General features: G+C 42.6%; 1 protein-coding gene across 1 annotated transcript in view; it reads left to right on the forward strand.

Annotated features, from left to right (window-relative positions):
- The window catches only part of LOC122926995, a 121,588-nt gene that overhangs the window by 85,049 nt on the left and 22,586 nt on the right, over positions 1–13,953 (forward strand). Inside the window, exon 2 of the mRNA XM_044278525.1 lies at positions 12,403–12,550. Coding sequence (XP_044134460.1) covers positions 12,403–12,550 — 148 coding nt within the window. The remainder of the gene's footprint in view (positions 1–12,402; positions 12,551–13,953) is intronic.

Here is a 13,953-nt window from a genome sequence, read left to right on the forward strand (position 1 = left end):
GAACTTCTCGAACCCGAACATCCAGGTGTTCGCTCAACTCTATTCACATACTTTTTCCACCTGCACTGTGAATGTTTACATGGTGTGTTCAATAAAAACATGGTAACATTTAATTCTTTGTGTGTTATTAGTTTAAGCAGACTGTGATTGTCTATTGTTGTGACTTAGATGAAGATCAGATCACATTTTATGACCAATTTGTGCAGACATCCATATAATTCCAAAGGGTTCACATACTTTTTCTTGCAACTGTACTTAACATTTCAAAGTTGTGTGTCCAGTGAGCCCAAGAGGAGCAGGAGTGGAGGATGGGAGTGGTAGACGCTCTGGCTGTCACAGTTAATCACAGTGGATTCCATACACCATTGCTCCCTAAGGCCGTGTAGTGATAGGAGGGCACACCTTTTCTTTCCTTTGGGTACACCCTGGCCTGTAATTTGTAACTCAGGCATATAGGTTTTAAGATACGACTGACCAAGTCGTGTCCCAGTGTTAAGGGTATCCTAACAGTATTCCCCTCACTGCAGTAAAGTCTAAATGGCTTAGATAGCAGGATACCTTACTGACGTCAACACTCAGCCATGCAGATTGCTGAACCTTCTTGTTTCTTTCTCTCTTTCTTTCTGGTGAGGTCTTTCACTCAGTAGATCCTCAGTTGAACCTTGATCCAATCCTATGAGGAACGATCACATGTAGTTGCCTCCTCCCTCTTCTTTTGCTGACCACTAACTTTGACTAAGCTTGCTGTAGGTGCCAGAATTGATTATTCCAGAGGTCATCAGTATAAATGTCTTGAAAAAACACTTTAAGATTTGCTGCATCTGTACTTCTGTATACTGTATTCTCCATGAAGTGACAATTCTGGAGCATCTTTTCTTTACATTGTGACCTTCCTCTGTTATCCCTCCAAAAATATGAGTAAATTAACAACTACTATTCCCCTTGTCAAAAGGGACATGTCTCTATACAGTATGGCACCGCCATTACTAGTTGAATAATTCTAGACTGTGCAGGGACTTACCCCCAACTGGTCACACCCAGTTGGCAACTTATTTATTAATTTCTAGCAGGAATAACATAGAAACAGCACAACTCAAGAGTTATAACAAAATATGTTATTTCATGAAGAATACAAGAGTTTACAAACTCAAACATCTCAAGAGTGGTGACAGGTATTCCTTAAGAGGACAGAAATCTTAAGAAATTTTTCTGGCAAACTTGCACTAGAAAATTTTGTGAGCTAGTCAGTACAAGGCAGAGGGATGAGTTTTTATAAGAAATGTAAGCCAAATGCAGCACGCATTGTTTTTCTCCATTGAACTCAATAGGGAAGAAAATCTGCAATTAATATCTAGTGGTGCCGATTATGCTGCGGATTACCTACAGATCTACAGCATAATGCTGAATTATCTGGCAAGGGTTGTCCTGATGGAACAATCCCTTTAGAGGGGTTGTTCACTCCTGGTGACCTATTCTGCAAACCTCACAGTGTAACCGGACCTGTGGTGGTAGTCATATTTACCTGATCTCCGTGGCTGGTTTCCGGCTCCATCGCTGCCCAACCAGCGCTGCAGGTCCTGGGTCTCCCTCTGTCAACATCCAGTTTGATGCTGGCTCACTTGACCGCTGGAGCCAATGACTGTTGTCATGTTGCTGGGTCATGTGACACATGGGTGACATGTCACTGCTGTGGTCAGTAATTTGCTGCAGTAGTCACATGACCCAGCGTCAAACTGGATGTTGACACGGGGAGACCCGGGACCTCCAGAGCCAACAGGGCAGCAATGGAACCAGAACGGTGTGGAGGAAGCGGGCTCTCTACCTTTGGATGCTGAAGCCAAGAAGAGAAGGGGAGAATATAAAGTGGGACTGGTGAGGTCAGGGCCCATTCGCACAGCGGGTTTTATTGCGGAATTTTCACATGGACAGCCGTGACAGCGTTTCGCGAAAGACCCACTAGCAGCACCGTGCTTTGTGCCACCTATTCATCTCAATCGGAGGCAGCACTGACGATAGCAGAGCGGGGGCTTAAAGCTGCAGCCACGCAGAGAAGGACCACGCTCCACGATCTTCAGCGCTGCCTACTATTTAGATGTATGGGAGGCAGAAAGGACACAGGCAGGTTTTCAGTGGAATTTTGGCACGGCTGCCCTCACCAAAATACTGCAGTTAAGGTCACCAGTTGAGTGGGCCCTGAATGTGGATTGGGTAGTCCTGCCGTTGCAGGGAAGTGGCACGTAGACCCTGCTACTCTCTGGTCACAGAATGGAGAGTGGAATATCCATATAGCGACTGTTTTTATGAAACTATTTATAACATGAGTAGGTTTATGGAGATTGTATGTGTTTAATTGGACTGGGGATGTTTAGTTTTGCTTTTGGCTAAGTTCCAAGGAATTTAGATATATTTTTTAATGTGTTTTATACTCTATAGGGGTTTTAGGTCAATTAGCTCCGAGGTAATTTCATTTGATTTTAATGAAGCCGAAACACAGCGCTGGAAAGATGAGCAAAGTATAATAACCACCGCGGGTCCAGCCACACTGTGGGGTCTGTAGAAAAGGTCCCCAGGGGTGAACAAACGCCTTAAGTATGTATACTGCCAAAATAAGGGCTCTCTCAGGATGTCACAAGGGGTCACTTCGAGCTGGTCTACAAAAAACACAAGCTCATTCATACAGAAATGATATTATTTAGCTAGGACATGATATAAAAAAGCATTGTGGGGGTCATTTATTACCAGCCCAGCCTCAGTTTTGGACGTAAAAGAAGTTGTAACTTTTTAAGTGTCCGTGCAACAATATTTTGTTGCAAGGGTGTTTTTGCACCATCTTAGTCATTTGGGAGTCACAAGGGAGTGCCAGAAAATTTACTGACATTTAGGGCTCATGCACATAACTGTTGCCCGGCCGTGCACCGCATCACTTGAATGGGCCCACAAACCGGAAGGTGCGCTGCGGAACTGCAGCACGGAACCCCATGGAAGCACTGCGCAGTGCTTCCGTGGGGTTTTTGTCTGTGCCTCCTCACCGCAAAACAGTAGTGCATGCAGTACTTTTTTGCATTGCAGACCGTCGGATGCGTATCGCGGACCCCATTCTAGAGACGGTCCTACGGTCGGTGCCCATGCATTGCGGACCGCAGCACAGGCTCGGCCCACACACATTCTTGTACCATGCCTCCCAAGTGCCCCTTTTTTGGAGGGAAAGTCACTCTTTTTGGCCCTAGTCCCCCTGTCCCTCTTTGCTCCTTAAATGTCCCTCTTTTTGATCTGAGGGATAGATTAGAATTATTACATTTACAATATTGATCCAGAAAGTGTTTTTCTGGTTCCTCTCTGATTATTACAGCCCGCTTGGATATTATTTCATTATTTGATGCAATTTGGATTTTGGAAATTTCTGTATTCAAATAATTTTTGCTCAATGGCGTAAATAAAAACTATTAAAGGGTATAAATAGGCAGGAAAAATGGATCTTTCACACAATGAATCCAAAGTAACTTTCTTTGACTGTCCAAAAAGTTGAGCGGTATGGTGTACATGAGCCCTTACAGGAGTAAAAGGTGAGTGAAAACTACTCCAGTCAGGGCTGGTGCAGTCTTCACTCCAGGCGCACACAGTGCGGGAGGTGCATCTACTTAATAACAAGTCCTGAGCCTTGTCGTAAATTGGGCGCTTCCTCCGGCAGTGCGGGAGCTATGAAAGACCGGACAGTCTACGATAAATGACCCCCAGTGAGTGCTGCATTAATTTCTTTCTTTTCACTATCTGACCCACTGCAAACAAGGCCCGGGGGAGCTGCGTCTAAAAAACAATCCACAAAGCAAAGTCCTTTACACTAGGAGTAATATGGAGCTCACATTATTACCAGGGGCAGGTGTGCGAGACGTGTACCAGCTGGTCAATAGCACTGGCACAGGATTACAATACCAGGCAGGTGCAGCCATCACAACAGGGGGTAACTCAAAATGGGGGACATCTCAGTTTCCACTCTTTCACTGCTGAGGCGTGTAGAATTATGCACACTGTATTTGTAAAGCTGAGCAGTAGCAGGTAGGGGTGTGAATAGGCACCTATCTATATGAGAGCTAAAGTTCTTCCTGTACGGTTTCCTGGTCAGGTATGTGAATATATTCATTTTCTTACATTTTAATAATATATTTTTATTTGTCGTTTGATATTTTCATTCAGAATAAAATCCAAATGAATGGCCAGGTGTCATCATATTGACCTTAATGAAAGTAAATGTGTCACCAGACAATGACCTAATGTTAAAGGGGTTGTCTCATCATAGACAATGGAGGCATATCGCTAGGATATGCCCCCATTGTCTTGTAGGTGTGGGTTCCACCGCTGGGAACCGCACCTATATAGAGAACGGAGCCCAGAAATTGAAGGAGGGCGCACTGTGCATGCGCAGCCACCCGCCATTCATTTTCTATAGGGGCTGGCAATAATAGCTGAGTGCTGGCTCGGCTATTTCCGTCGAGCCCATAGAAGTGAATGGGAGCGGTGGCCGGTCATGCGCGGTGCGCTCCCATTCACTTCTATAGGGAGCCGGCTTGGTGGTGGCCGGACTGGAGTCCTCCAGCCACCACCTTGTGGGGCTCCGTTCCCGATATAGGTGCGGGTCCCACCGCTGGTAGCGATATGCTCCTAGCGATATGCCCCCATTGTCTATGATGAGACAACCCCTTTGAAGATATTTTGTTTAGAATTTTTGGGCGTTTTTTGTTTTCATTTTCCATGTCATTATCTATATTTTTTAAAAGATGCAGTTTTCACACTGGCCACTAGGTCTGATAATATGTTGAGACTTTCTTAGATAACACAGGATCCACCATTCACAATAGGGAATATCACAGCTTATCTATTCCCTCCTGACCTCTGCAGAGGTCACACAGCATGCCTAGAAAAGTCTCCCATAGAAGTCAGTGAGATTCCTTCTTGTCTACTGTGTCTATGGAACCCATGGGGCTGTTCTCCAAGAACAGGAAGTTCTGACATATTATTAGGCCTAGTGGCCAGTGTGAAAACTGCAGGATTTTAGGATCTGTTTTAAATATAGATAGCATCATGAAAAAAATAATAAAAAAAATCACCAAAAATTCTTTAAAAATATGTTTTAAACAGTAGGTTATGTTCTCTTGAGCGATGTCACATTTCCTTTAAATGGGTTGTCCCACCATTAAATATCATTCATTTCATGGCTCTTTAAAAACAAATTATACATATTTGCAGTTTATATGCAGTTAAAAATAATTGTATGAAGACTTACGACATTTACTTACATAGTATGGCGCCACTGTGTTCAAAGTCTATAGCAATGTGCACATCCTCATAATGAGCTGAATGCTGGAGGACACACATGCTTGGTCACTCTTCCCACAGCCAAGTCTTCAAAAAGTAATTCTGTATTCACTGTACTCCAGTAGCAGAAGGGGAAGGAGACTGATTCTGTCCACAGCCCAGGAAGACAAAGATTTGATTAAGGCCTCATGCACGCGGCCGTGTTCCGCGGGCGAGAGCGGTCCGTTGTAACACGGCCTGGATTCCTGTTGAGAGCAGGAGCGCACGGCGTTATTGGTTGCTATGATGCTGTGTGCTTCATGCCGCCGCTGCACTACAGTAATACACTTGTATAGTGTATTACTGTAGTGCAGCGGCGGCATGAAGCGCACAGCATCATAGCAACCAATAACGCCGTGCGCTCCTGCTCTCAACAGGAATCCAGGCCTTGTTACCACGGACCGCTCTGTATTTTTATACTAGAAAGACTGTAAATGACTTTATAACAACTATATCTTGAATTTCTTTATTAAATGATTCATAAGATATACCCCTTTAAGAATGCTATACCATGCTCCTCAAACTTTCTCAATACCTTAAAGGGAACCTGTCACCGGGATTTTGTGTATAGAGCTGAGGACATGGGTTGCTAGATGGCCGCTAGCACATCCGCAATACCCAGTCCCCATAGCTCTGTGTGCTTTTATTGTGTGAAAAAAAACTATTTGATATATATGCTAATTAACCTGAGATGACTCCTGTCCCTGACTCCTCTCACATACAGGACTCATCTCAGGGACAGGACTCATCTCAGGGACAGGACTCATCCCAGGGACAGGACTCATCCCAGGGACAGGACTCATCTCAGGGACAGGACTCATCTTAGGTAAATTTGCATATGTATCAAATCGTTTTTTTTACACAATAAAAGAAAGTTTTTTGTTTCCGTTGTATTTCCGTTTCTGTTCCGTTTTTCTGTATGGCATATACAGTATACAGTAATTACATAGAAAAAATTCGGGCTGGGCATAACATTTTCAATAGATGGTTCCGCAAAAACGGAACGGATACGGAAGACATACGGATGCATTTCCGCATGTGTTCAATTTTTTTTGCGGACCAATTGACTGGAATGGAGCCACGGAACGTGATTTGTGGGCAATAATAGGACATGTTTCATCTTTCAGCGGAACAGAAAAACAGAAATACGGAAACGGAATGCATACAGAGTACATTCAGTTTTATTTTTTTTTTGCGGAACCATTGAAATGAATGGCTCCATATATGGACAGTATACGGAATGCAAAAAATGGAAAAACATTTCCGTAAACCAAAAAAAAAACGGTCGTGTGAAAGAGGCCTAAAGTCGAACTCCCACAAAAAACTTTATTCTCTGACCTGCTAGAAAGGTACATGATGTAACCAGTAAAGGTAATGTTCCTACCAGTGACTGTATTTGTGAGTTATAACCTCCCTTCTGATCCTCAGCTGTGTTAAGTGACCAACTCTCTGCTCTCCAACTGACACAGGACAGGAAGTCACTTACTTCTCTATTGATTCCTAGGAGACTGACATTCAGGTTCCCATAGGAGCTGTGAGACAGTCACAGGTAAAGTGATTGATGGCGGGTACTTTCCCCCCAGAATCTTGTCAAATGCAACTTAAGCTCCAGGGAATGCCCCGTATGTAGTGGAAAGCCAAGCTTTCCTGAAGTGGCTTTGTAGAAAAGCCGGTATAGGGCCTGGAGTTTTGGATTGGGGAAGAGTTGGGCGGGTTCCCCAATCCACAGTCCACTTCTGGTATGAGATCTAGCCTGCTGCCTGATTAGCTGCACCTGCACCAGTTGTATGAAGAGAATCCGGGCAGAGAGTCTGGGCCTGAGAGCTGGATGACATCGCTGGTGCTTGTGAGTAGCTTGCTGTGGTGAACTTCAGAGCTGACAGTACTGTATTTAGGACAGTTAGGGCTCATGCACACAAACGTATTTTCTTTCTGTGTCCGTTCTGGATTTTTCAATGTGTCCGCAAGAAAAACGGAAGTTACTCCGTGTGCATTCCGTTTCTGTATGTCCGTATTTCTGTTCCGCAAAAAAAAAGAACATGTCCTATTATTGTCCGCATTACGGACAAGGATAGGACCACTCTATTAGGGGCCAGCTGTTCCGTTCGGCAAAATACGGAATGCACACGGACTTTATCCGTATTTTTTGCGGACCACAAAATACATACGGTCGTATGCATGGGGCCTTAGTGAAACACTATGTGTAGCTAGTGCTTAGACGAGCAGGATTTGTCCTGTATTTTGCCTGAAATGTAAAGGCCATTAATTTTTTCTTGAAACCACAATAGAGTGGAACTTTGTTTGGACTTTATCCCATGTGTCACTGTCTCTGACTGTCCGCAAGCCGGCCAATCCTTCCTCTATCAGCGCTAAATGCCACAGAACACATAGAGAAACCGGCTTCCTGTCCACACATAAGATGCTGTGTCATTTGGAAAGTCTTGCTGCTGTCACATGACACAGCTGAGGATCAGAGGGGAGGTTATAACTTACAAATACAGTCACTGGTAAGAAAATTACATTCACTACAGTTTACATCATGTACCTTTCTAGCTGGTTTTGCAGGAGTTCTTTAATGGCACAGCCGGTTTTGGCTTAAAGAAATCACAGTTTTACTTTATTTTATTTTTTTACTGCATTTCACAAACCGTGACAGCAACAGCTAAGGCCTTAAAGGGGTTATCCAGGTATAAATGTTTCCCTTTCCCTGTAGTTCCCCTGCCACGCCCTGCAATTTACTAATGCACTTGCTCTACTTTTTCTGTCTCACTCCGGAGATCGGGAGAGTGGTCACATGACTGCACCCTCTGTGGAGACTGTATTTCCTCTTACATTACGAACAGGCCTCCTATAATCCCCTCTGTCAGAATCCCCTGCCCAAATGGTCGTGATGTCAGAATCATGTGATCTTGAAAAGAGCTGGTCGACACTCAATTCACAAGCGGGAAAGGCGGAGTCTACTGTTTGTCATATCGAAGCTTAGGGGAAGACAGGAAGGTGATGGAGGGTGTAGTGGGCGGGAAGGGTGTAGTGGGTGTGTACATTTCTGGCTGATCTTACAGCGCACTGCACTATGGGGAGTCTTATGGCTGCAGCTCATCTACGCCCACAACCTGAAAGTTCGGGTTGTAAACAATGGAGCGCAGCAGGATCATGGAGATGGAAGTGAAGACTTAGGAAAAGTTCACAGGTACGCTATCATGCTGTGTAGGGGACAAAATGAGGTTTACACAAAATAAAAAAAATTGTGGATCCTGCACAACTCCTTTAACCCCTTAAGAACCCGCGCTGTACATGCACAGTGCTGGTGGACGTGACTTAAGGACTAGCGCCTTACATATACGGCTGGCTGATCGGACGTGTGTGGGAGCTGCTCCTGCCCAATCAGCGGCATGGACCCAGCAGAAACCAACTAGCACTGTTCAGACCCTGTTAACACACCACGGGCAGTTGAGTGGTAGGACCCCATGCTTGCTGAGACACCGTGATGTGGTGCATGAGGGGCTCCAATATGTTCCTGACTTGAAGATATTGGCAAAGTTCTCAGCTTTTAACATCGGCTTGAGGAATTAGCTAGTATTGTCAGTTGCGTATCATTTTGGTGCTTTTTTTTGCAGTGATTTGTGTAGGTTTTTTTTTTAATGCTTTTATTGTGTAAAACTTAAATAAATAAAAATAAATACACATATTAGGTATTGCCACGTTCGTAAGAACCTGCTGTATAAAAATATCACATGACCTAACCCCTCAGGTAAACTACGTCCCAAAAAATGTATAAAAACTGTGTCAAAAAATCCATTTTTTGTCACCTTAAATCAGAAAAATTTTAATACCAAGCGATCAAAAAGTCATATGCGCCCTAAAATAGTACCAATCAAACAGTCATCTCATCCAGAAAAAAGTGAGCCCGACAGTCGCCCAAAAAATAAAAAAATATGGCTTTCAGAATATTTTTTTTCAAAAATGCTTTATTATGTAAAACTGAAACAAACAATAGACATATTTGGTATTGTCGCGTCCGTAACAACCTGCTCTATAAAAAATACCACATAACGTCAGATGAACACTGTAAATAACGAAAAATAAAACCGGTGCCAAAACAGCTATTTTTTGTTACATTGCCTCACAAAAAGTGTAATATAGAGCAACCAAAAATCATATGTACCCTAAAATAGTACCAACAAAACTGCCACCTTATCCCGTAGTTTCCAAAATTGTGTCTTTTTTTGGAGTTTATACTCTAGGGGTGCATCAGGGTGTCTTCAAATGTGACATGGCAACTTAAAATTATCCCAGTGAAATCTGCCTTCCAAAAACCATATGGCGTTCCTTTCCTTCTTCACACTGCCGTGTGCCCGTACAGTCGTTTACAACCACATATGGGGTGTTTCTGTAAACTACAGAATCAGGGTAATAAACACTGACTTTTGTTTGGCTGTTAACCCTTGCTTTGTTAGCGGAACAAAATGGATTAAAATGGAAAATCTGCCAAAAAAGTGAAATTCGGAAATTTCATCTACATTTTCCTTTAATTCTTGTGAAATACCTAAAGGGTTAACAAAGTTTGTAAAATCAGTTTTGAATACCTTGAGGGGTGTAGTTTCCAAAATGGGGTCACTTTTTAGAGTTTCTACTCAAGCGGTACATCAGGGGGTCTTCAAATGTGACATGGCAACTTAAAATGATCCCAGTGAAATTTTCCTTCCAAACACCATATGGCGTTCCTTTACCTTTGCGCCCTGCCCGTGTGCCCGTACAGCAGTTTACGACCACATATGGAATGTTTCTGTAAACTACAGAATGAGGTTAATAAATATTGAGCTTTGTTTGGCTGTTAACCCTTGCTTTGGTACTGGAAAAAAAAATGGATTAAAATGGAAAATCTGTGAAAAAAGTGAAATTCAGAAATTTCATCTACATTTTCCTTTAATTCTTGTGGAACACCTAAAGGGTTAACAAAGTTTGTAAAATCAGTTTTGAATACCTTGAGGGGAGTAGTTTCTAAAATGGGGCTATTTATGGGTGGTTTCTATTATGTAAGCCCCACAAAGTGACTTCAGACCTGAACTGGTCCTTAAAAATTGGGTTTTGGAAATTTTCTTAAAAATGTTAAGATTTGCTTCTAAACTTCTAAGCCTTCTAACGTCCCCAAAAAAAAAAAAAATTAATTTACAAAATGATCCATGAAGTAGACATATGGGAAATGTAATGTAATAACTAATTTAGGAGGTATCACTATCTGTTAAAAAGCAGAGAGATAGAAATTCTGAAAATTGTGAATTTTGGCAAATTTTGGGTAAAATATGGTATTTTTTTTATAAATACAAATGCAATATTTTGACTCAAATTTACCACTGTCATGAAGTACAATATATAACGAGAAAACAATCTCAGAATGGCCTGGATAAGTAAAAGCGTTTTTAAGTTATCACCACATAAAGTGACACGTCAGATTTGCAAAAATTGGCCTGGTCCTTCAGGTGAAAAATGGCAGGGTCCTGAAGGGGTTAAAGCATTGCCCACAACATCTAAGGGGTTAAACATTTGGGGCATCACTTTATGGCAAACTAATAACACTGATAGTGGTGAAATGAGCATAAGCTAATAGAGTAATATAATACTACAGTCCTGATCAAAAGTTTAAGACCACTTGAAAAATGGCAAAAAATCATATTTGGCATGGCTGGATCTTAACAAGGTTCCAAGTAGAGCTTCAACATGCAACAAGTAGAAATGGGAGTGAGACAAAACATTTTTTGAGCATTCAATTTAATTAAAACAACAAATAAACTAAAACAGGCTGTTTTTCAGCTGATCAAAAGTTTAGGACCACACCTCCAAAAAAAAACTAAACCCCTACAAAACAGAAATCCAACTTCCAAACATAAACTCAGTAATGAGTAGCTCCAACGTTATTGTTGATCACTTCAAAAATTCATTTCGGCATGCTTGATGCAAGCGTTTTCATGAGGTAAGTGGGAACATTTCTCCAAGTGGTGAAGACGGCTGCACAAAGGCCATCTACTGTCTGGAACTGTTGTCCATTTTTGTAAACTTCCCTTGCCATCCATCCCCAAAGGTTCTCAATTGGATTTAGATCAGGGGAACATGCAAGATGGGCCAAAAGAGTGATGTTATTCTCCTGGAAGAAGTCCCTTGTCCTGCCGGCATTGTGTACTGTAGCGTTGTCCTGTTGAAAAACCTAGTCGTTACCACACAGACGAGGGCCCTCAGAATGCGCCATTGTTCCACTGAAGGAAAAAGCACCCAGACCATTATGGCGCCCCCTCCACTGTGGCACGTGGAAAACATCTCAGGTGGGATCTGCTTGGCATGCCAGTAACGTTGGAAACCATCAGGACCATCAAGGTAAAAAAAATTCTCATCAGAGAATAAAACTTTCCTCCACCTTTGAATGTTTGGTGCTCTCTTGCAAAGTCCAAACGATCAGTTCTGTGGCGTTCAAGGAGACGAGGTCTTTGAAGACGTTTTTTGTTTTTGAAGCCCTTCAGTCTCATCGATAGGTCCGGACTTGGAGGGCGGGCAAAGGCAGAGGCTGGGGAGGAGTAAAGTGAAAAGAAGGCAGCGCAGCCTGGGCACCTACACACTGAACGCCGCCCCTGGGCACTTGCGAGTGCTCATTTGCTAATGAATTAAACTTTGTTTTTCCTGCTGGTGCAAGTCTAAAGAAAAGAAAAAAGGTACCATTACAATCCTGTATAGGTGTGCTACAGAGCCATGTAAGCGCTGTATATGGCCATATGGAGGTGACAGACTCCCTTTAAGATCCAACAATGTAAAATATGATTTTTTTCCATTTTTTAAGTGGTCTTAAACTTTTGATCAGGACTGTATAATATATGGAGAAGCATTTTGCCACCATTAACCCGGAACTAATACTGACAAACAATGTCAGCAATTGAATGAAATCAAGAAGAGTCAGAATGGTAGTGGGAGGGATGGTAGGAGTGGTAGTAATAATGGTCTGGAGAGCTCTGCAGTGTTTGCTACCACATTACTTGTTAACTCTGTCCTTAACGCTGCTTGTTTCAGATAAGCCTCTACCTCAGGGCCTGTCCGGAAGTCTGCTCGGGATCCTCGGGGGAGTGGTGGCAGCTCTGCTAATAATCACTGCAGCTGTGAGTGCATTTCTGGTGAGAAGGAAAAAGCAGAAACAACGATCTGACACAGACAGTGATATGTGAGTGTTACACTGTACATCAGTACATATGTGACCCTTTATCCGAAAGAATAGCATTATGCAATACAGATGTCCTGATGAGACCAGTGGACTGCCCATGCTTTGCTACAAAACTTTTGGTTGGAGCGAAATCAATGAGGTCAAAATTGATTTAATTTTTACATTTTAACCCACTCTGAGTTCTTTGTGAAGAAATTTTCTCTGTTGGACAACCCCTTTAAATCCAAGTGTCCTCAGTGTGATCCTATGCTTGCCATAAAAATCACTGGAACCCAAATGGAACGAAAATAACTGTGGTGTGAACAGGGTCTACAACTGCTTGTGACTTTTTGGGTGGTTATATGACGTATTATATTTGTTACATGATGTTACATTTTTTGGGTAATTTGCCGTATGTTACAATTTACCTCTGCACCTTGATTGATAGGACCAGGTGTTTTGATTTTTTTTACTGCCTGGTCCTGTCAATCAAAGTGCAGAGGGCGCGGCAGTTGCAGAGAGAGCTGAGCCTCTAGGTGTAACGGTAACGCCCCCGTTGCTCCTAGAGGCTCATTTGCATATAATAAAAACATCATTTTTCTCAGCAATGCGGGCACATATGGACATGGGACCAACACAGACGCCTTCAGCTGCCAAGTGCACATGTAACAGGTCAGCCAGTGTCATAGGTACAAATCTGCTGACAGATGCTCTATAAGGCTACCTGCACACGAGTACGGGTGATCGTACATAAGATCTGCACGGAAATTCCTATGTGGATTTATGTGTGTTTCTGCACCATATCCGCACCAAAATGTGCAATTTCTAACAGTGGTTTTTGCTGCAAATTAGATGTGGTTTTGCTGCAGATCTTACCTTTTATTGAAAAAGAGTGAAATACGCAGCTAAAACTGCAAAAATTGACATTCTGAAGATTCAGAAATCCGTACAGTAGGTCAGTTTCCGCACGGAAACAATCTAAAAAACGAGATTTGTGTAATTGCTGGTGCTGTTCTACGCTGCAGTTTATCTGCACGAGAGTCCGTGCAGAAGAACGGCACGTATTCCACAACGTGTGTAAGTGGCCTAAAGGTTCCCAAGTATATTCCATCATATATTATCTTCTGTTCACATCTACTCTAGTTATTTCCGTTATTTGGTTCTGTTGTAAGAGCAGAACAACCAAATTACCAGAAGCATGGGGTCAGTTTTATGATGGACTTGGCTAATGTTGAGCGAATCGAAGCTGACAAAGTGGAATTCGATCCGAATTTGAGGGAAAATTCGGTTCGCAGCAAAGCCGAATTTCCTCGCGCTTCGTGGTAACGAATCAATTTTCATCGAATGACAGTAAAAAATTAAAAAAATACATAAATCATACTTGCCTTCATCCATTTGAGTGCAGAGAGGCAGCTGTCGCCATC

Source organism: Bufo gargarizans, chromosome 2 (genome assembly GCF_014858855.1).
Source record: "Bufo gargarizans isolate SCDJY-AF-19 chromosome 2, ASM1485885v1, whole genome shotgun sequence".
Lineage (NCBI taxonomy): Eukaryota > Metazoa > Chordata > Amphibia > Anura > Bufonidae > Bufo > Bufo gargarizans.